This window comes from Loxodonta africana, chromosome 15 (assembly GCF_030014295.1).
Source record: "Loxodonta africana isolate mLoxAfr1 chromosome 15, mLoxAfr1.hap2, whole genome shotgun sequence".
NCBI classification, from domain to species: Eukaryota; Metazoa; Chordata; class Mammalia; order Proboscidea; family Elephantidae; genus Loxodonta; species Loxodonta africana.
This window is the reverse complement of record NC_087356.1, coordinates 19,409,789-19,434,216: the sequence shown is the minus strand read 5'-3', so window position 1 is coordinate 19,434,216 and position 24,428 is coordinate 19,409,789. Positions and strand designations below refer to the sequence as shown.

General features: G+C 38.2%; 1 protein-coding gene across 1 annotated transcript in view; it reads right to left on the bottom strand.

Moving 5' to 3' along the window:
- Positions 1-24,420, bottom strand: part of ACTR2 (actin related protein 2) — a 38,850-nt gene extending 14,430 nt beyond the window's left edge. The window contains exons 1-5 of the mRNA XM_003413642.4: positions 24,287-24,420; positions 16,515-16,625; positions 10,463-10,678; positions 7,854-7,926; positions 1,872-2,008 (exon numbers count right to left, since the gene is read on the bottom strand). Coding sequence (XP_003413690.1) covers positions 1,872-2,008; positions 7,854-7,926; positions 10,463-10,678; positions 16,515-16,625; positions 24,287-24,334 — 585 coding nt within the window. The 5' untranslated portion in view covers positions 24,335-24,420. The remainder of the gene's footprint in view (positions 1-1,871; positions 2,009-7,853; positions 7,927-10,462; positions 10,679-16,514; positions 16,626-24,286) is intronic.
- Positions 24,421-24,428: the final 8 nt, after the last annotated feature.

Sequence of the window (24,428 nt, the reverse complement as noted above, 5' to 3'; positions counted from 1 at the left end):
TATTTATGAAGCAAAACCAGGTCTTACTTAGTAAGTTGTATCCCTAGCTTCTAGTACTGTGTCTACCACATATAAGGAGGGCAACAGCATTTGTTAAACAAATGAACAATTAGAGAATTAGTGACAGTTTACAAATCAAGTCAGTTTCTCATACAAAAACTTATACACACCTTGCTATATACTCCTAGCTGCTCTCCCCCTAATGACACCACATTCCTCTTCTCCACCCTGTATTCCCCGTGACCTGTTAATCCGCTCCTGTCCCCCTCTGTCAATGGCAATTTTTAAACTCTAGAAAACATTACTATTTAAAAAGCAACCTGTTATAAAAAAAAAAAAAAAAGGCAACCTGCTGACAAGAAAAATATGTATGCACGTCACAGTCACAACTGGATTTTTCATATAAAAACTTAAAAAAATAAATTCCCCAATCTCTGCATTTATGGACAAAAGACTCTTGGAAGCTCCTTTGGTGATTACCCTCAGAAAGAATTTTGGCCTAGTTAATTCTCATTAATTTAATCTCCCCAGGTGACAACCATTACTCTGAAAGAGCCTAAAGGAACCCAGTGTCAAGGTGAAGGCTTAATGCAATCCAATTTAATACGCAGACATCAGCCAAGGACAGGGTTTCTCAACAGCAGTACCACTGACATTTTGGTCATAATTCTTCGTTGTGGGGGGCTGTCCTGTGCATTGCAGGGTGTTTACCAGCTCCCTGATCTCTACCCACTAGGTGCCAGCAGCACCCCTCCCCAATTATGACAATCAAAATGTCTCTAGACATTGCCTGGAAGACAACATTATTCCTGGTTGAGAATCACTGCCATAGAGCTATATACTGACTATGGAATTCTGGGAAAATGAAATAATATTCTAAACTTTTTTTTTTTTAATATTAAAGAATATATATTCTTCCGAATAGAGGCCTTAGTTACCTGTGCTGTTATAACAGAATATCACAAGTGTGTGGCTTTAACAAATAGAAATTTATTTTCTCACAGTTTAGGAGGCTAGAGGTCTGAATTCAGGGTGCCGGCTCTAGGGAAAGGCTCTCTCTCTGCCGTCTCCGGAGGAAGGTACCTTGTTTCTTTGAGCTTCTGCTCCTGGGCGATCTTCAGGTGGCTTGGCATCTCTCTTTCCCTATCTCTGCTCTGCTCACTTGAATCCCTTTTCTATCCCAAGGGAGACTGACCCAAGATACCCTCTATACTAATCCTGCCTTATTAATATAACAAAGACAATCCATTCCCAAGTGGGATTATAACAACAGGCAGAGAGGTGTGGATTTACAACACATATTTTTGGGGGACACAATTCAGTCCACAACAAGGCCTCATATACTTTCTCGAGCAATGTTTTAAAGAAAATTATAACTAATTATATTCAGAAATAGACATTAAAAATTGGATATATTTCTATGAAAAGCACTAAATACTAAACTTCTGGCACATCTGGGCCCTGTTTTCATCAGATAGCATTAATTTGCTATCAGTATTTTGGGGAAAGAACAAGAAAATGCAATCCAATCAAGGTTACGCTTTTGAAATATACCTGCTCAAAGACAGATTTTATAGCAGAAAAGGCTGCCTAAGTTCACCAAGGAAGTTTTAGAGTCTCTCCCATCAATTCTCAGGAATAGCAAAAATAATTATGTAATGAAGTAATGTATTCTCATTAGCATACCAGAGATGATGTGTGTTACGTGATATATGGATTTGTATATGCAAATTGTGGTAACTGGATCATTTCTCCAGTGGTGTAATGATTTGCTAGAATATTGAGATGATATACTCAACTTTATATATTCAGTTGGTAAACAAACCACAGAATTTATTTTCAGATGATTTCTATGTTTTCCTTTTGCTTACCTTGATAAGATATCTGGTGATATCCCTTCCAGCAATATCAAGTCTCCTGGTAAGGTGAGGGAGAGAAAAGCCTTCATACACTGGGCAAATGTGAGTCACACCATCTCCAGAGTCTACCACTACACCAGTTAATAAACCTGTGTAAGAACCAGCAGGATGTTAATAAAAGGCCAAATAAGAAAAACCAAAGCCAGCAAATTTCAAGTAGTAATAGAGATGTCAAACTAACAACCAACTGGAAATGTCTAGAAGCCAGCATTTCTTTATTATTTGCTTGGTTTGCAGTTTGTTTCCAATACAGCAAGATTAAAGGCATGTGTCTTGTGAGGCTTTTAGCCTAATCATGTGCTACCCTAGAAGACGGAAGAAATAGACCCTGACATCTAGGGCTGAAAAACACATGTTCTTAAAGCTCTTTTCAACTTAAATCTTGATCACGTGATTCCCCTGAATTGGAGTTTCGAAAGCACTGTGGGTAACTTTTATGAAAATCATTGTGAAAGGTAAGCATTACACAAAGTTGACAGCAAATCTGTTGGATACCCTAGTCTAGTTCTTTAGTGTTACCTTTGTTATACAGTACACTTGTTATGGATTGACTTGTGTCCCCCCAAAATATGTGTTATAAATCCTAACCCTTTACCTGTGGCTATCGTCCTGTTTAGGAATGGGTTTTATGTTAATGAGGTAATATTAGTGTGAGGTGTATCTCTTTTGAGATCTTTTGCTTTCAGATTAAACAAGCAAGCACAAACAGAGGGGAAGAGAGATGCCATACAATCATCAAGAAACCCAGGAAAAAAGTCTGAAAAGAGTCAAGGACCTTCCTGAGAGTGGACAGGGAGAGCCTTTTGCTAGAGCCGGTGCCTCAGCTGAGTCTGGACTTCTAGCCTACGAAACTGTGATAAAATAAATTTCTGTTTGTCAAAGCCACCCATTTGTGGTATCTCTGTTATAGCAGCATTAGATAACTAAGAATTTGGTATCAGAGAGTGGGTGCTATCTAACAAATACCTAAAGGTGCAAATGGTTTTGGAACTGGGTCATGGGTAGAGTCTGGAGGAGTTTTGATGTGCTGCATAGTAAGGCCCTAGATTGCCTTGAAGCAACTGTTGGTAGAATCATGGACATTAAAAACCATTCTGGTGAGGGCGCAGAAGAAGTGAGGAGAGCTACAGTGATAGCGTCTATCAGCTTAGAGGATATAGAATTCTGCTAGAAATGTGGACGTCAAATACGCTTCTGCTGAGGCTTTAAAAGGGAATGACAACATGTGATTGGACAAGGGAGGAAGGGCAGTACTTTTTATGCAGTGGCAAAGAACTTGTCTAAATTACGGTCAAATGTTTGGTGGAAGTGAGAGCTTGTAAGTGATGAACTTCAGACTTTCAGATTACTAAGTAAAACCGTGAAGGGACAGCATGGTTTCTTCCTGCTATTTACAGCAGAATGCAGGAGGAAAAAGATGGACTGAAAAATGAACTGTACAAAATGAAACAAGAACGTAATGATTTGGAAAATTCTCTTGCACAAACTAAGGACACGTGCCCTAAAACTCTCACCAAGGACTTACTAACTCGATCTTTTGTTAAAGAGATTAAGCCTGTGACTGATGAAGCCATTCAACCACCAGGGCAAAAATGCCACCAGCTTAGACTGAAGGGGAAAGACTATCAAATTAAGGAAAGCTGCCTGTGTCCTGGAATTCTATAGGCAGGAACTTGGCTCCAAACATCTGTTGGTCTTCAAGAAAAGGACCATCCATGGAGGAGAACAGAGCCCTGGTGGTGCAGTGGTTAAGAGCGCAGGCTGCTAACCAAAAAGTCAGCACTTCGAATTCGCCAGCCACTCCTTGGAAATCCTATGGGGCAGTTCTACTCTGTCCTATAGGGTCGCTATGAATCGGAATCAACTTGACGGCAATGGGTCTTTGGTTCTAGTGAACTTCAGAGATCAGCAGAACTGTTGGAGGGGCACGGGAAGTAGGGTTGCCTGTTTTAAGCAGTGGAGCCACAGCCTTGTAAGTTCCAACTCTGTTCAGGAATCTGGGGCTGCTGTTCTGATGGGCCAACAGAAGGGGCTGCCACCCAAAGCTGCTGAAGGGGCCAGGGCTGCCATGCCCAAGGGGCAGGAGAATGGAGCCTGCTGGGGCCGAAGGGGTGCGGTTAGCACTCAGATAAGACTAGGAGAATGGTGTTGCCCAAAGTCAAAAAGAGTAGGGTTATCCAGCCAGTGGGCCTGTAAAACCAAAAAAAAAAAAACCAAACCCAATGCCGTCGAGTCGATCCTGACTCATAGCGACGCTACAGGTCAAAGTAGAACTGCCCCATAGAGTTGCCAAGGAGTGCCTGATGGATTCCAACTGCTAACCTTTTGGTTAGCAGCTGTAGCACTTAACCACTAGGCCACTAGGGTTTCCAAGTAGGCAGGGCTAAATCCCAGAATCCAGAGAGCATGGCCAACACCCAGAGTCTGGAGGGTGGGGCCCTTGCCCAGATGGTCTGGGAGAACAGGGGATCTTTTCAAGCCTTGAGAGCTAACTTAATTTGTTCTGCTGGGTTTTAGGAAAAAAAAAAAAAAAAAAATTTTTTTTTTTTTTTTTAGTGTCTATTGTCCCTTCTTTCCCTCCAATTTCTCCTATTTGTAATGGAAATGTCTACTCTGTGACCACTCCACCATTGTACTTTGGAAGCAGATAACTTGTAATCTAGATTTCACAGGTTTACAGATGAAGAGAAATTTTGCCCCAGGATGAAATATGCCTACAGTCTCACCCATTTTTTATTTAGATGACTCAGAAGATGAGATTTTAGACTTGGAGCTGATTTAAGACTTTTGGGATGATATGATGGGGTGAATGAGTTTTGTGTATGGGCAGAACATGAATTTTGGGGGTACAAAGGGTTCAACGTTATGGGTTGAACTGTGTGCCTCCAAAATATGTTATAAATTCTGATCTGTATACCTGTGGTTACAATCCTATTTGGGAATGAGTTTTCTTTGTTATGTAATCAGGCAGTATTAGTGTAGGGTATGTCTTAAATCAATCTCTTTAGAGATATAACACAAGTGGAGGGGAAGATACATGCCACATGATCACCAAGGAACCCAGGAAAAGAAGCTGAAGAGAGACAAGGGCTTTCTCCCAGGGCAGACAGATAGTGCCTGCCCACAGAGCAGGTGCCCTGAATTTGGACTTCTAGCCTCCTAATCGTAATAAAATTAACTTCTGTTCATTAAAGCCACTCACTTGTGGTATTTCTGTTGTAGCAACATTAGATAACTGAGGCAATACTCAAAACTCTGTAACTGAAAAATGCTTATAGGTACTAGGATCATTAGAAGTCTGGGAACAATTTATTTTGGCTAGCCAAAGATCACCAATTACTTACCCACAACCACAAAGGTAAGTTTTGTTGGGGCAGAAGGGACTTTTTAATAGAATTTTAAACCTTACCATAAAAGGACCAAAGCAATAACTGCCTTGTTTCCCGTGTATGCTATTTAAACGTAGAATAGCATTTCTCCCTCCTTTTAGTAACGCAAGCTTGCATGCGCCATAGTATCTAATGGTAATGATTTGTCTTTGAATAATTTCATTTTATGAATGAAAGGAATACTTTACATTTTGGTTTAGCTATTTGGGGCCTCTTGCCATTCCATGTAAAGTTGAGGATTGGTAATTCATTTTGAATTTGTTACATTTATTCGGATTACCTCCTTTTGAAGCTGATTGTCTTTCCTTGACTGATGCTGTAAATCTCATAAAACTCAGAGAGTGCCTTTTAAGGTTGCATTCTTTTAAACAACTGACTTTCCACTGCAAAAAAGGAGACCCTACAACATCACTAATTCAAAAATACTCTCATCAAGGAAAGCAGGGATTTACATTTTACTTCCTAAACAGCCCTACCCATCCAACCTCACCTTATTTTCTACCACCCCCATCAGGTTATATACTAGCCCTTCTCTGCACACATGTGACTTACTTCTGGTGCCACCCCCTTGCTTTACTGGATCATCTCTGCCCTACACTTCAATTCCAGCCAATTCCTTAAGGCTCACCCCAGCTCTTACCTTTACATTCAAACTTTCCCTGACTACTAACCTCTAGTCCAAATTCCCTAATTTCAGTTATCTTCTCTGTACCATGCAGCCAATGACATCATCCTAAAACACCATGTCACTTCTCTTACTTAAAAACCTTCCAGGACTCCCAATGCTTCTTTCTTTCTTTCTTCACTGGTAGCACTAGCCACCTTCTTTAGAAAGGGGAGCATTTTACTACATCTTGGAATTATTTTGATTAATATTACTGGGCTACCTATCACTTCTCTAAATTAAGCATTCAACAGTTAAATAAAATTAGCTAAATACCAAGAATTAAGAAAGGATATTTTCTTGTTGGACAGAAATAAATTTATCGGCATTGCTAGGAAAATTTATTAAGGTCAATTTTATTCAAATACAATTAAAAAAAATTTATCTCAGCAGAACTGTTCCCCTGCCAGCCCTCCTGAAATAGAACTTATTATGGGTTTCAAACTTAGGTTCAAAATTATTACTGGATTTTTCATACATACTGCACACACACACACACACAACTAACTCAAGGCATAGCTCCCTTATGAAAACAGCAAGGGGGGGGTTGCACAGTTGGCAAAAAAATGTATATCATGTGCAATATTAATGTCAAAATACAGTAATGTATATTTTTCACAAAGTGTTTTCTAAAACAATTTCTGAAAGTTATTTTTAAAAAGTGAAATAAAATCACCTAGGTGCGGACAAGCGCTCCCTCCCATTCTATAAAATAACAAGTGATTTTTGATTTCTCTTTCCAAGGAAAAACCACTCACATCTGGACTGTAATCACTGTAAGAGCAAGGAAACCATGTCTACTTCTCTTCCTGCTGTATCTTCTGCACTGAACAAAGTGTAAGCACATGTTACATTTGGTGAATGACTAAAGCTTCTTCGAAATTTAATTTTCTTCAAGGAAATATTTTCTAAGTATCTATGTGTGGTACTGAAGACAACCCAGTATATACTTTCATGAGGAATTTTTGCTAGAAAAATAAAAATCACCCATGTGTGGAATCAGATGGATAACCATAATATTAAAAAGTCTGTTGAAGTTATAAAACGAATAACCAAAACAAAGGAATATACCATTTCTAAGTACTATGTCTGACACACTGCTTAAATACTGAGACTTGACACGTAGCCTTCTCTGACATACTGAATCAAAAATGTCTGCTCTGCATATTTCTTTCCCATTAGGCTCTAAATTCCTTGAGGGTATCTTTATATTTCAAGCATCTAATAGGCTGACACATATTTGACAGCCCCAGAAGTTCTCAATTAAGTTCCTGTTGAACTTAATTTTTTTTTTTTTTTTTGAACTAATAAGACCGGAGGAAAATAAAGAGTACACCCAACACGGCCAGTATTTCATTCCCTGATAGACAGGAAGGAAGACGTAATGGCAGTACCAAGAGAACACGAAAGTTCTCTCCATTAAATTTACCCTAAAAGTTAGGAATGCACTCTCAAGTGTCTACTGTCTCCTTTTTATTCACTCAACTATGTATTCAACAAGCATGATTTTATACTAATCTTTTTGAATCTCTATATTTTTTTTTCTACTTGAGACAATTCTGAGGACAAATCCCATGTTTATCTCTACAATAAAAAACTACTCTAAAATAGCCTAAAAAAAGAGTATGTCCTGCTTAGGAAAAAAAAAAAGAGAAGTCTCTATTTACCTTATTTATGTTCTTCATTGTTTAACAGGCGATAAAATGTATAAGCTATTTGACAAATTTCAGAAATTGTGAAAATACGGAAAGTGATAGAGAATGTGCTTTTCTGGGATTTATAAACAGCTTATTGAGCAGTCAAGTTTCTTTGATATAATATATACTTAATAAATTCTGTACTTTATAAAATTGATTTTTCTAGAAGTTACGTTTCACCTACCTTGAGCATACAAAGTCAAAACTGCCTGGATGGCTACATACACACCAGAAAACTGGTAAGTTTCAAACATGACCTGGAAATACAGAGAGAAAAACATATATATTGGTACTTAGAAAGTTACTTAATACACCTTTAATGTCATATAAAAAGCAAATATTTACATGCTTTCCTCATGGTCACAGAATGGCTAAGTTACCCAAAACAGGATCAAGAGTCCTCCATTTTTATCAGCTCCTTTTGCTCCAATTCTGAGGACAGAAGTCCCCCAGTATTTCCTAAGTGCCACAAAGCACAGACATCTGAGTGTTTTAGTTAATGGCTGATTAGCGTGAAAGAAAGCTTTCTGCATTCAAATAAGCCTGTCTTAATTGAGTTCCCTTAAGGGAAATATATTTTAATTCTAATACGAACTACAGAAATTGTTTAGCTGCTGGGCCTCCCACCCCTGTTCCCTAACCTGGGCCAAGACTATGGCTCTACCCCCAGCAGTTAAAAAAACAAAAAAAAAGAGGAGGAGGAGGAAGAGGCGGAAAAGAAGAAGTAGAGACTAAAACAAGAAGGCAGTAAGACAAAAATAAACGCAGTTAATTCCTGATCCTTGGCAGATATAGAAACAGTTTAGCTGCCGAGAACTCCCACCACTTGAGCCAAGGCTATGGCTCTGCTCCCAGCTGGAAGGAGGGGTTTCCTTGAGACCTTCTGATTCTACTTGCACTCATTCTGGTAGCCCAGGTCAGATGGGAACACCCTGCATGATTTTTCTGTCACCTACAGTGAGCTCTCCTTGTCTAGCATGGCTGCCTACAGCTCTGAATATTCACATATTTAAATATGTACAACTGCCCACAATGAGAAATATATAGAACTTAAATTTGACAGCTCTGAAATGTATGCAGATTTAATAAAGCACACCAATAAAACACCTAGGGCATTCTGACTCAGAATTGTATTCCTTCATCCTTTATTCTTCCTCCACAGGAATGAAATGGAAAACTAGTGTTATATTTGCACTCATCAACTTGAAAGTCTGCTAGAGGGTTTTGTTTTTTATTGGTAAGAACATTAGAAAGTACCAAAGCCTTTCTAGATGAGATTAAAATAGGGTATTATCAGTCATAGCCAAATCTGCACTCACAAGCAAGTAAGAGTATTAAAATATCAACCATAAGGAATGATATGGATTCTGAAACTAAAAACGTGATCTCAAAATTTTAAAACACTGAATTCAAAATTTGAATTTGGACTTTACAACATTATCTAACAAAAATCTCTCCTAAAACTCCTTCTAAAATTTCTGTCAACATCTAAACAGATTCGTAAGAGTAAAACAAAATATTTATATTTAGTAAATTAACTGGAAATCTATTAAACACAAAAAAGTTACCAAAAGTTTCTACTACCTATCTAACAAAATGAAACAGAACCAACCACTGTCTGCTTTTACTTCTTTGGAGAACTATATAATCTATATCCCGATGACTCTGAGTTTTTATCTCCAGCCCCAAAACTCTGCATCTTATTCCTGAACTCTGGTCTTAAATATTCAACTCTATCTACGTGACGTATCTACTTGGATGTCTAATGGAGGCTTGAAACTTAACATGCCCAAAACTGAGCTCCTGATAAAAAAACTTAAACGTTCAGTTCCTGACAGTTCTCCCCAAATTCCTCTCTATTTATCTCAGTCTTTCCCCACCTCAGTTGATGGTAACTTTCTCCAGTTGTTCAGGTCAAAAACTTTGGAGTGATCCCTGAGGACCCCCCTACCACCCTATTACCCATACCTAATCCACCAGAAAATTGGCCCTACCTTCAAGATACATCCACCATCTGGCCACTTCTCACTACTTCCACTGCTACTACCCTGGTCCTCACTATCATTTTTTGCCTAGATAATTGAAAGTCTCCAGATTGCTCTCTCTTCTTTCACCCATTTCCATCTACTCTCAACACAGCAACTACAGAAACCAAAACCTAAGCATGTCACTTCCCTGTAACAGTCGCCCCTTCTTCCCCATTTCACTCAGAATGAAGCCTAATTCCCTTCAAGTGCCCGCAAGGCCCCAATCTGGCCCCCTATTAGTTGTGGGACCTCATCTCCTGCTGCTTTCCCCTCACCCACCTCTATCCAGCCACACTGGCTACACCCGCCCTTTCCCTGGAACGCTCTTCCCTCATCCATCCCAGCTAAGTCCCTACTCTTGACTTTCTTTAAACATCACCTTCTCCCAGGAGCCTACTGCCACACACACCTTATGTACAGCTGCAACCCCTCCACGCCTCAGCCCTTTTAACCTTATGTCTATTTCTAGCAACTATCACCTTTAACAAACCACTTAATTAACTCACATATATGTTTTTTTCTTCTTGTCTGTTTTCCCTTGCTCGACTGTGAGCTCCAGGACAGCAGAGTTTTATCTTATTTACTGATATGCCCTACTGAGAATAATGACTAGCATCAGGTAGGTACTCATAAGTAGAATCTGGGGGAAAACCACAGTTATTTTTATTCTCTTTATCCACAGCAACAGAGATAAGAGAAAAGGAATCATTTTTGCTTTAACACTATATCACAGAAACACATACGCGTACTCCACGAAAAACCTTACCTCTACAATCTTCTCTCTATTTTTAGTTGGATTCATTGGAGGTTCTGTGAGTAAGATTTTACAATTTCTGGTATCTATGTTCAGTTTCTCTGGCCCAAATGTATAGTCCCACAGGTGTTTCATGTCATCCCAATTTCGGACTATGCCATTTTCCATCGGGTAGTTAACTTCTAACATGGAGCGTAATTCGCTTGCCTCATCACCAACCATGAGATCCTAGAAAATTAGGATAGTGAAGCTTTAGACCAGACATATTTTTGCATAAAACACCTTCAAAAATCACATTCCCATGAAATTTCAGAAAATCTGGGAATAATTAACTTCCATATTTCTGGCACTTTCAGATAAAGGTTTTCATTCCACAAGTTAAAACTCTTCTTTCAAGAACAATGCCTTGCAAAGTTTAAGCATGGATAACAAATCTTTATGTACAATGTGGATTAAGTCAATAGACTGTCCTTACCTTTAACACGTTTCCAAAAGAAGAGCATTAGCACAAATAAAACCCACATTGTCATATTTGGGAAGGTTCTGAAGGAGGTTTCATCTGTTTCTTTTGGTCAAATGTTCAAAAAATAAGGCCTGTGATATGTGAAACGGCACATCGCCGGGGCGGGGGGAACTTGGAGAAAATAAGGCCTGTGATATATGAAATAGCACATCAGGGTGGGAGGAAACTTGGAGAAAATAAGGCCTGTGATATGTGAAATAGGACATGGCGGGGGGGGGACTTGGAGAAAATAAGGCCTTAGGTATGTGAAATAGCACATGGCGGGGAACTTGGAGAAAATAAGGCCTGTGATATGGGAAATAGCACATCGGTGGGGGGGAAATGCGGAGAAAATAAGCCCTGTGATATGTGAAATAGCACGTGTGGGGTGGGGAACTTGGAGAAAAACGCACAAAGCATGCAGCACCCTTCTGTATAGTAAATATCAAAATGATAAAAGTACTATAAAGTATAATGAAAGAAACAAAAAAAAAAGCTAAAAAGATTATGCTATAAAAATGCATACATGTACCAATTATAAATTTCCCAAAACTTCTATCTACATATGCCTGAATTAGAATTTACATTAAGTTTCTATATATATCTCACCAAGATGAATGAGAATTCCTAGAAATCCAAAAAGGGAAACAACCCTTCATTAAAATTATCTCATGAGCAACATTTTCAATCTTAAAAGTGTAATACTGGAAAGCTGTGCCATCACAGATGAAGCAGAATACTCACAAGTCTTGTCTCCAATGAAAGCATACTTAAGATGACCCACATATGAAAAGTCAAATTTTGTATGTATCGTAATTTTGTATGTCCTAGAATTTAAACTTATTTTAGATATCAGCAAGTCAAGGTGTTAAATAATATTAATTTCTACAGGTACTACTGAATTCAATTTAAAAAAATATACGTAGTATCAGAAGCAGCGATTTGCTATAATACCTTAAGTTTAAAATGTGGGGAAATGAAGAAAAGAAGCGGCGAAATTAACATGTCTTAAGATGGAGACTTGAAAAAAAAGTGAGCTAAAAGCTTGAAAAAATAACAACAACAACAAAAAGATCAGACATAAAACCAAGGTGAGGATCCTATTACAAAATACATAGATTTCTGGAAAATCCACTGAAAGCAGCAAAAAAAGAAAACAACATTAAAGTAGATGCTAGAAGTGTTCGCTAAAACTTCTCTGCTGCAATTAATTTCTTGTAAAGTTAATTTACCACAACTTATTACTCGAATTTCTTAAATACTAACTATCTAGAATCATCTGTAAGGAAAATGTAAAACTAAAAATCTGTATTTGTAGACTTCAGTCCAGAATGCATAAGTTGAAGTATTTAGGGAGAAGTATTTTTTTTTTTAAATAACTATACACAGCCCTGGCAGCACAATGATTGAGAGCTACTGCTGCTAACCAAAAGGTCTGCAGTTCAAATCTATCAGCTGTTCCTTGGAAACCCCATGGGGCAGTTCTATTCTGTCCTGTAGGGCTGCTATTAGTCAAAATAAACTCGATGGCAACGGGTTTGGTTTTTTGGTTTTATACTAATATCTGCAATTTATTTTGAAATACATCTAAAATCAACAAGGGCAGATACATAGAAAAATAAGTGACAAATCAGTATAGAAAATATTAATGGCAGGATCTAGGTGATGAGTATATGGGTTTTGCTGTAAAATCTTTCAACTTTGCTGTATTTTTGAAACATTTCTTAATAAAACAGTATGAGGAAAATCTATACCTGTAAGTGCATGTACTACTTTGGGCCATTAACAAATCTAATTTAATGAACAATTCTGTTATTTACTTTCCTCTACATCAGACCAGAATTTAACATCTTCTTTCAGTTGCACAAGGTAATAGATTAGATTTATATAATCAACATACATTCACAAGTATATTTCAAACAACATAGAATAAGTCTGATTGGGTTTCATCAGAGTATTTAGTTTTTATTCCATGCAAGAGAAACCTATATATGCCTGACTCAATACCAATTCAAAATAAATGCCTCATTATCTACTTTTAGGACCATATATACTATAAAAGATTAGCTGAAAGAGATGTGTAGCATAGATCATCCTTATCATCCCTCTGAACAAAGAGGAATACTGAAACGGAAGGAAAAAAGTATTAAGTCACTTGAGAAAAGCAAAAATTTCTTGAGTACTTAAGCTACCCAGTTCAAAAACTTATCTGTATCTAAATTTTAATTAAAAATCCTAGAACATATAATTTTCCCTAGAACACTTCAACTTCCAAAAACCAAAAACTGCCCTTCTACCTCAGAAACAAGTCAGATCAAGCCTTAGGTTTTTACCGCCTGCCTCACCACTGGATACTCACGCCTAAACCATCACCTATTACCTGAGAGAATGAAAAATCAAAGTTAACTGTTTGAGACACTGTCTCAAAGGCATTTATATTTTACAAAAAGCAGGCAGTATAGATTATATTTGCCAAGAATCATTTTGAACAATGTCACCTCAAAAATTAGAACAGAGCAAATACAACTTTAAAAAACTACAATTTAAATCCCTAGAAGGAAATTCTATGAACAACACTGAGCCCACAGTACTCTCTATACTCTTATCTTAGTCTCGTTATGATTTTAAAACAAATGCATGATCTTTTACTCAAAATACAGGAATTTCCACTTTTAAATGCTTTGTTTATTCAAAAGAAAACTTCTCAAGTTGCTGTTACTAGTTAAAACATATCTTATATCACTGGAAATGCCTGATATTCATCTTTGTCAAAGATGCTTACAAAACTCGGAAATACTACAGAAGCACTTAGACTATCAGAGAAAAATGTAATGAAAAAGTCAACTGGGAAAAGCCAGCAAGCTTCTAGTCCAAAAGAAAAAGGCACTATACAGTATTTATTTCAGGGGAAAAAATCTGTTGTTTGTGGAAAAGCCTAACAAATGTTTCACTTTTGCTTATTTATCCTCAGATAATATTATAAAATCTATTCATCAACAAGGATGGTATAAGAAACAAGCCAGCCTCTTTTATTCCCTTTTCCTTCCATAGTTCATTTGCATATAAGATTTTACCCAGTTTATTAAATCCATATATGATATCATACTGGATACAAATATACATACAGGCTACAATAGGCAATGTTCAATTTACATTGGTAATAAGGCAGATTTATCCAAATGTAACAATGTCACCCCACTTTTCTGGATCATACATATCCTATACAAAGCCACTAGGTTTCTAATATTATGCACACCACATTCCATTTTAATTGTAAGCATTCGTCTACAAGAAACAAAAGGAAAACAATTCAAAACTATGTTAGTAATTAGTTCTTGTTTGGACCATTGTATGAAATCAGGATAGTAAAGGACTTAATTAGTTGCTACCAAACTGAAAAAAAAAAAAAAAAAAACTGAAGCAATGAAAAAGGTTAAAAATCAAAGTACTTAAGATAAAAATATCGAATTACCCCCCTCCCCAATACTAAAGGGACACAAGACAACAACTACTGTCCCACCAAGCAAAAGTGGAAAACAAACAGAGAGCATGTGTGTAACCTCACTTACCATCTTTTTGTTATTCTACTTCAACAGGTCAAGAAAGGTGAAGAGAGAGAAGGTAGAAGTAAGAGTCAGAAAAGGCCTAAATAAAATCCTCACTGAAATTTTGAAACATACAAGCAATAGAGACAAATTAGGTAGAGGTCAGATGCAGTACTACTATTATTTTACGGAGTTAATAATTAGGGCCAAATTAACATGGACAGTTATTACTCCTGAATGAAAATGAACTCATTAAACAATTTAAAATTCTACCTTTTTTTTGTCTACCAACACATTTTAGCTAACAAGATACAAAAGGCATGAGTCAATCCACTAGGCACAGGAATTCCAAAAAGTCAAGTTTCTTGAATTTGTTACTGAATTTAAAGAACTTTAATTAAGGAAAATATAACAGAAAAGGTCTAGCTGGGTTGGCCGAGAGTTAGATGGTTCAGGGTTGTTTTTTTCCTCCCCCCAAGTTCTAATACTTAAGTTAAATTTGACACAGGTCCCTTTTACTGTTTTCTATTGGAAGAAAAATATAATTTGTAAGGCTTAAGGACTGAGCAGACTGAACAGAGCTGAGCCAACAGAACACAGAATGACAAACCATACAAGCAAATGATACTGGAGAACTCCTTGGCAAAAATGTCTTATTAGGTAAGTTTGACTTCTATCAGATGGCCTTAAAAAGCAAGAAAGTGAGTGAAGTTATTTGTGTCTATTCTGGAGAATAAAAATGGCTACAAGTGATTTTGACACCCCCAAAATTTTACGGTCCCTTAAGTATATAAAAAAGCAATCCTTCTTTAAAAACCTGTCACTGCATAAAAAGTATTACCTTCAACTTCATTAGAAAGTATTTTACCCTTTCCACTATCATTAGCTAAATTTAAGCCAAAGTTCACTTAAGGTTGAATTTAATGAGAATGAAAGGAGTTCACAAAAGGAGAATAAGAAATCCCATAAATTTCCCAATACAAAAGACCTTAAAAAAAAAAAAAAAACTCATATTAAGTATCTCATTCAATTTTTTTGAAACATAATAAAACAGACGTCAGAATAATTCACTATTTTAAGTCTTTATAAAATTAACACAGAAGCTAAGTTTGAGTTTATATTTTTATTCACTGTGTAATTCAATTCTCTATGCTCAAGGCAGAGTAGCAAATCTCTACCACCTATTACCACCTTCCTAGATATCACGAACAAATATCCGAAGAAGTAAACCCTAACTCATATTTCAAATGACTCTTAATCTTACAGTTCATGGAAGTCTTGGCAAAAACTACCTAGAGAGGACCAACAATGCTAGCTTATTCACAAATAATTCACTAAAAGAACCTCTAAACTCTACTACTACATTCTGTACAACCTGAACCCCAGGCCATTTGAAGAACTGAGGTCAAGTGGTGACCCTTTTGATTATTTTTCTTCTAAAGTAATGTAAGTCCCACTTGATTTCTGATCCCTTTAATTTTATGGAAGAAAAAAATCTATCATCCTTAATGTAGAGTCTCTGATGTCAGGTATAATGAGTTGGCAATGACAACCTTCCCTCCTCTCTCCTCACAGTGAGATAAACTGTGTAAGGCCACATAAAGATTTGCATGGCTTCCTCCTCAAGACAAGAGAAATCAGTTCTTACATCAGTGAAAAGAGCCACTGTGATTCGCAGCCTATTTTAAAAATAAGGGGATCAGGCCATGAGAACATGGAAAGAAAAAGTCTAAGGTCTCAAAGAGACACTAACATATAATAACAAATACATGGAATTGAAAAACATAAAAATACCAGGCTGATTTTTTTTAAAAAAAATTGTATTAAGTAATAGGACTTTATCAGCATTTCCTATGAACTTCAGTTTTTGCACCCTTGTTCCAGTGTTGATATAAAAGAACATAGGAGACATTCTGCCCTCCCCTCTTGCTTTTTTCATGGATCATATTTTAAAACTACTCGGTTTAAAGAACAACACAGATTTACATCCTCATTTATCAAAAAAAAAAAAAATTACCTTGATTTCAATGTTTCCCACTTTGGTGGTTGATCTGATAATAGGTCTTCCAACCAAAGCTGGGAAGATGTGTTCTGGAAAGTTAGAGCCTGCATATCCACACTTTACAAACTGTAAAGAAAGAGTAAAAGTAGGTTAGTGTCAAGGTATTTACTAGCTTACATATCCATTTAAAAACACTATCTGAAAAATACTGCTCTGCATTTATACAATATTTACAATTTTCAGTGGTTTCAAATCACCCAAAGTAGCCACTCTATCACATCATCTCCTTTTATTTCCTTTATGGTACTGGCCACTCCCAGAGTTCTTTTTATTTACAAGTTAACTATTTAGCGTCTAAGTCCCCCATTACAAAGAAAGCTTCATGGGAACTGGAAGCTAAGCCAAGCAGTTCATGCTAGAGCTGGATGCCAAGAAGAGGCCCTGGCACACAGTGGTCACTCAAGAAGTATTTGGGGAGTGGACAAACTCAGTCAAGAAATGTTATTTTTAAAAACAGAAATGTTAGAAAATGTACAGGACAGACGCTTCAATTCTAAAGCAAGTTTTTATTTATTTTAACCAACCTCATCTTCCAAAATGGGAAAACCAAATGGCACCCAGACCAGCATCACACGAACGTAAATATTATTAGGTATATTTGGCTATTTACATTTTACTTAAATATTTAGATTAAGTAATAGCACTAATATAATTTCTCATTCAGATAGTGTACTTCTCCAATGAAGGCGTATCATTGACTCTGATAACACTTTCATTTGACGCATGAGAAACTGATATAATAGGAGTTTTAATGACTGCTACAGTAAAACTGGAATAGAACCAAAGGTTTTTAATTCTTATACAATAATATAATCCATTTCATCTTATTTTTAAAAGCAAACGTTACAAGAGAAAAGGCAATTAAAAACTCCAGGGTGAGGGACCAAAACCAAGCGAATGATATGCCAGGGAGAGGCATGCCTGTGAGCACGGCTGGGAAGAGGCTGTCCTGATCGAAGAACTGTATCCTGAGTGTTCCTGAGCTTGAATTGTAACTATTACTTCCCCAATAAACCCAGTTATCCTCAGTATGGTCTCTGAGTCCTGTGTGGCCACTGCAATGAATTACTGAACCCAGCAGAGAGTGCTGTGTGAGGGACAGTTCCTGTCAGCTTTGGTAAAGATGGCGGAGAGAGGCTTGTCTGACCTCTGCCTCACAGCAATCAGCCTTGGGCTGTTGATCACGATTCTCCTTCCCTCTAGCGAAGTTGGAGGAAGTCAGACAGTGCCCCCACACTGTTTTTTTACAGCCAGTAATAAAACACAGGTGGACAGAAACTATTAACCTACGCCTAGACAGAAAGCTACTCTGTACAACGAACTGTTTTGTCTGATGGTGGTAAAACTCAGCAACAACTTTAAATTCACTGCCTTTTCACAGATCTTCCAAAATACAAAATTTTGATACTTCCATGATCTCTACAGCGATCTTGCTAAAATGATGTCAATGAACCATGTTTAATTATAAATAGCCTAGAACATTCTGTCATCTAGAATTTCACTTGTCTTTTATAAACAGAGCTTTTAAAAGATATGCTAAAGTCATGACTTACGCAGATTAAAACTACTTTTATGAAAAATCGGCCTGAAATTAGGAAGTTTTATATTCACAATACTGCCTGAATTCTTATCCACTCAGTTCGCACTGGGGTTTTTTTTTTTTTTTTCAGTTCATATTTACATTTTAGAACCTACATAAAACACAGTATTCAGATATGTTTTCTTATAACCCCACAAATCCTAGTCCTAATCAGTTTACCACTGAGCCACCAAGGCAAGTTAGTGTGACATGATGGCACGTAACACAAAAGCCAAAACCACTGCGGTCGAGACAGAGCAGAACTGCCTATGGGACAGAGCAGAACTGCCCCATAGAGCTTCCAAGGAGTACCTGGTGGATCTGAACTGCCAACCCTCTGCTTAGCAGTCGTAGCACTTAACCACTACACCACCAGGGTTCATAGGTGATAAACTGTTCATACCTACTTCCCCATTTGTATAGTGGTTGACAGCTAAGGAGTAAACCAAACCTCACACCCCAAAGGTGCTAGTTCATCTTCCACAGTGTCTTCTCAAATAATTTATCACCGTGTCCTTGAAGGACTTAGAGGAACAATTTCCACAGAAGGAAATAATACCAAAGAACAATAACATGCTTAAAATTTTTTTTTTTCAAACCAAAACAAAAGCTCTCTCACTATTCTCTCCTAAACCACAAATTCTCTTTTGTCCTTAAGTCAAATTCAGCTCACTTGGCATGAACAGAAATGATATGGAAGGGTAGAGAATCTGTTCCCATCACTATCCAACCATACACTAATATCATGATCACCAGCCTAGTATCAGCATCCCTCATAATTTACGTTTGTTAAAAAAACAAAAACCCATTGCTGTTCAGTTGATTTCGATTCACAGTGACCACATAGCACAAATATAGAAATTAAACACTATTTGAATATTACACTCATGTTTACCTTAAAGTAATGAACAGGTACAGACACTAGGTGGGGTCAAAAGTGTCTATTTGTTATGAAGAAGATTCTCACTTACATGGGTATAAATGCTTCCAAAGAAAATTACAGAATGAATGACTGAAAAAAAAAAATCTATAAGCTTACAAGGGTCGTTACATATTATATGTAAATAAGTGTCATTATTAAGTGAGAAATCATAACAGGAGGTGAAGGTAGGAGACTAGCCTAGTGCAGGCATAAGGATGCTAAGGGTTGACATGACTCCCCTCTCATGCCGGGCTATATGCTCAAAAACACACAAAATGAAAAAGCAGTAAATAATCACATCACTAGAGGTTTTCTGATTATAACTGTCCAGACAGATAGTTTGTATCTTTAAATTCTTGTTTGAATGAATTTTAAGACACAAAATATTTACCAAATGCCTAAGTTAGAAGATAAAAATTAAGACCCCTTGTGATGCAGTGAATTACTTTGTGTGGCCTTTCTAGCCATGGTCTATGCGGCTCTCACAAAATCACTGGGTGGGACTATGCAAATAACAGGATTGGAGAATTTTCCTAACACAAATAAGGCACATGGAACCCTTGTGGGGGATGGGACTATGCAAATAAAAGGGACCTCATTACCATTAAGAAGAGCCAGGAGTGCAGTGGGTCTTTTGGACCCAGAGTCCCTGTGCTGAAGATCTCCTAGACCCAGGAGACAGAGAAAGAGGTGTAATACCAAAAAAGGTAGGAGATGCTGAGAAACAGTGGCAAGCGCAGCAGAGAAATGGCAGCAGCAGAATCAGAAGACTGGCATGAGATGGCATAGTGGGCTTTGTGGCCAATGGAGCTAGGTGGCTACAGTGGATATGCTGACCCACAGAGCAAGAGAGCTGAGCACCTTCAGGCAGGAGACTTGTTGGCAGAGTGGGGTGCCTCCCAGCACCTACTGGCAGCATTAAAGAGCTTTCTAATACTTGCGTGAGCAGGGCAGAAGGCTGCGGAGCCCAGAGGCCGTGGGAGAGGCCTGCTTTCCAGCATGGCTGAGAAGAAGCTCTCCTGATCGATGAATTGTATCCCGAGTCGTTCCTGATCCTGAATTGTAATCTGTTACTTCCCTGATAAACCCCATGATCGTAAATATGGTCTGTGAGTTCTGTGTGGCCACTGTAACAGATTATTGACCCCAGCAGAGAAGCAGACAGTACTGTGGGAGGGACGGCTGGTGTCAGAATTAGTAGAAGGGTTGGCAAGAGGAGGTATGGCTGACCTCCACCTCATAGGAATCAGCCTTGGGCTGACGATTTTGATTCTCTCTCTTTCCTCTTGTGAAGCTGGATGAGGTTTGACGATGCCATACCATTTTTATACCCCTGAAACTACAGAAAAATTCTAAAAACACTTAAAAACCTGTATTACTGTGCTTTACAAACAAAGAAAATTTGGCTTTCAATTTCAATTGAAAATATCAGTCACTTACTAATATAATGATTTATTCTACTTAAGCAGAAACTTAATGGAAGCAGATACTACCATAGTAATCCAGTATTAGCATCCCTTCAGGGGCATTAGGGTATTTAATCAAAATGGCAATAACTATACTATTCACTGGTATATACTTTCATTACAAATATGAAAGCCTTAAGAGCTACCACACCAAGAATATAATTAAAATAATCTATTTCTCAATAATATAAAACTTCAACCTGACATTCCCTTTCTTAACCCCCCCCCCAAAAACAGTATTAAAAAAAAATCTAACCCATAATGTGATAAAATATAAAGAAAACATTATTTTTCTAAACTACTCATTTGGTATTATTTTCTTCTCTAACATTCCTCCCCCACTCCAGTCATTATAAGGCTTGGTAACTTAGTTCTCTCATTGTATGCAATAAGGCTGCGATTAAGAAATAGATTTTACCATATATAGTTCCCACTTCATAGCACTGTGGTTTACACTCGCTCCCTTACTTCCCACTGAGTCATCAAATGGTAAGAACATGCACAGTACAACGTTCTTTCAAGCAAAAATGAAGACAAATTCCACCTACATCTTGCTCTACTTTTCCCCTCAAAAAACAACCTGGGATTTGTAAAGCCCCGTTTGGGGCTTGTTTAATTTTGTACTTTTCTGTTAGTAATTTTATGTGGTGGTATTGATGTGTTCATTATTTCAATTGCATAGTGATTGGTCTAATCTTAGGCCACAATAAAAAAATAGATCCTGTTTATTCCAGAAATTTTCAGGTTTGTAACACTTTTGAGCTGTCAAAAGACCAATTTATTTTTGGTTTGTTAAAATTTCAAACGCCCCCAAGTCCAACATATAAATTAGCATAAATTAGGCTCTAACGAAAGGGTCGGCAATTCAAATCCTCCAGGCGCTCCTTGGAAACTCTATGGGGCAGTTCTACTCTGTCCTACAGGGTCGCTATGAGTCGGAATCGACTCAACAGCATTGGGGGCTTTTTTTTTATCAACCACAAATGTGTATTAAAAATGAAAATATAATTATTCTAGCATACACTACTTTGTATCACCAGATCTTATGCATTGTGCCATAACACACACAGTAGGCACCCAGGAAGTCTTCACTGTTGTTGGTGAACTCACTCACTACTGATGAAACCATCCAAGTTTGGTAACAGGATACACACAACTCTAGGGCCCAACTCTTCAAAGGCACCTAAACCTAGAGCCCCACAGGTCTCCAGAGTTTGGCCTGTCTGTCTGTTTTCAAGGGCTCTGTTCTAGCCGACAGGTTTGAACAGTTATAAGGCCAAAGCACATAAATTTTAAGTATTCCTCCTACAGCTCACCCTAATGAAACAGTGGTCTAGTTGGGGGCTGGTGAGGAAATGGAGCAGGACCAGTGTCTGGTACGTGATCATAAAAACCCATCCACTCCTAAGAGCATCCAATTTTGGGCCTGTGAGATGGGTTAAAAAAATCATCAACTTCTCAAATAGATTAGAATTTTAAAACCTCAAGTGTGTAAAGGGCAAATGACAATAATTTAGGGTAGTAGCTTTTTTTAAAAAATAATTTTTAGAAATTAAATCTGAATATCTTCTTTAATTGTAAAGGAAACACTATGACTTCAGGCACATAAAATAACATCAAGATGACTATTCAAGTCTAGAAGCATAAGCAGTAAGAAACAGAATACAGAATCTAAGTGGTCCTTAACCCTCCAAATTTTTAGAAATATCACAGCATTCCTGATTACATATTACCAGAGCTATTTCTTCATTTTAAGCCAAGCGTTTATCTACAAAAAATCTGAATGAATTTCAAAAATAACCTTAACTCAACACCAAATACATACATTCTTATTTAAATTAACTACATTTTTCTCATTTATGTCATAACTGATCTTTTGTCTTAAAAAACTAGAATTTTAAATTATGGATACAAAACAAATCCATGACATATATGCAATCGGCTTTCTAATATCAGCAAAACTGACAAAATAGTAAGATAAAAACGAGCCGCCTTACAGTTAACATTCATATTCTAATAGAGTATGAGAACACTCATACAGACTACAAATACAGGGTTCGTTGCCTAGAATCCCCCAAGGATGAGAAACTCCATTAAAATACAAGTTGCTCAGATTTCTAAAGAGAATATCAGACCTATTCACACAATAAAGTATTTCAGTTCAATTTAAAGTTTTAAATTTATTTAGAGGTCAGCTTGAGACTAGTGGAAATCAGACTACTTTTTTTAAAAAGCACCTTTAACTGAGTTAACTGTAAAAGTAATACATGCTTATAGTAAAAAAAACATTGTCCTCTTCCCCACTTCCCTTACTCTTATCCTGTCTCAGAGGCAACCACTATGGGCACTTCTTATGCAGTCCTCCAAAAATTTTAAATACAGATACCAGTGTGTGGACGTATGAGTATCTTTAATAAAGAACGCACACATTACATGGAATCATTCTAAAGCTTTTTTTTTAAAAAACTTCAGGATACATCTCAGACATGTTTCCATAGCAGTGGGTCTGCCGTTTTTTTAAGTACTCCATTTTGCATTGATGTCCCGTTATATGGTAACTTTTTACTCTCGTCAATTTGTAACGTAGTTCAGATGAAACTAGTATAATTATTGCTTGTAAAAAAAAAAAAAAAATCCGTAACAAATTCAATCAAGGGCAGTAGTATGGAAGTGAGTACCAGGTATTTTTCACCCTGAACAATCCAGTTTCCAAAGTGTTTATTTTAAAGTATAAGTAAAATCTATTTTAATTCATATGTCACAAAACGTTGCAACTACAAAACGGTTAGAAATCACTGTAACCTAGGGGAAAATGACCAGTATAGCACCCGTCCAAAGTAAGTAACCTTTCCATCTTCTAATTTGCTGATTGACTCCGCTGCCCAAAATACATTTTTTTTAATTATAGGAGGGCGTTTGAAAGAAATAACTTTCAAATAGTTTCTAAATCAGTGCTCTCGTCGGATTTTTACAATTGCTTGCATTTTAGGATCTTAAAGACTAAATCTGTATTCTGCACCTAAGGAAAAAAGGGGCAGAAGACCAAAACTGACTAACTCCCATCCCCCCAAGGACAGTGGAATGAACACTGCGGCCTTGTGGGGTCTTAGATGTCCCAGGATAATCCTATGGAGCACGTGGTCTCCGCCGGACTGCAAAGGGGCCAAATTACCAACATACAGAAAAAAGTAAAAAGACGAGCCTCCCCCTCCTCAAAAAAAAAAAAAACCTCACTGCGAAGGGGTGAGGCCCACTGCGCGCACGACAGACAGCACTTCCTTTTTTTTTTCTTTAAACCCGTTTCCTGCCTCCCGTTCAGTATCTTCAACTATACAGGAAGAGGAAGGCCTCTTGGTCTTCCTCCTTTTTGCACACTGGCGACCCTGGGGATGAACCCATCTTGAATCCCACAAACCCTGCCTTTCACCCTTCCGGGCATCTTGGCCACATTGCCCCCGCGCGTGCACGTAGCCGGCCCCCGCCGGGCCAGCAGGTAGGGTTCCCGTCCGCCGCCGACCTCGCCCGCAGCCCTGACAGGGAGGGCTGCGGGGGTGGCCGGCTGCAGGGGTGGCGGGCTCCGGGGGCCGAGGGTTTGGCCCGCCTGCTCCCCGAGTCCGCGAAGGCGGGAAGCGTCGGGCCGCTCCCCCTTCGCCCCGGCGGGCCGGGCCCAGAGGCGAGCCCCGGGCACTAAGGGCCCCCGCGCCCCCCGCACATCCTCCGGGGCCTGTGCCCGCCACCGCCTCCCCCGCCGGCTGCTTACCCCAGTGCCGTTGTCGCACACCACCACCTTCCTGCCTTGGCTGTCCATCGTCCGCCCGGGGGAGAGCCGCCGTCGCCGCACAACCTACACACACCGCCGCCCGGCCTTTCCTCTTCCTTCTCCTTCCTCTTCGCGGCCCCTC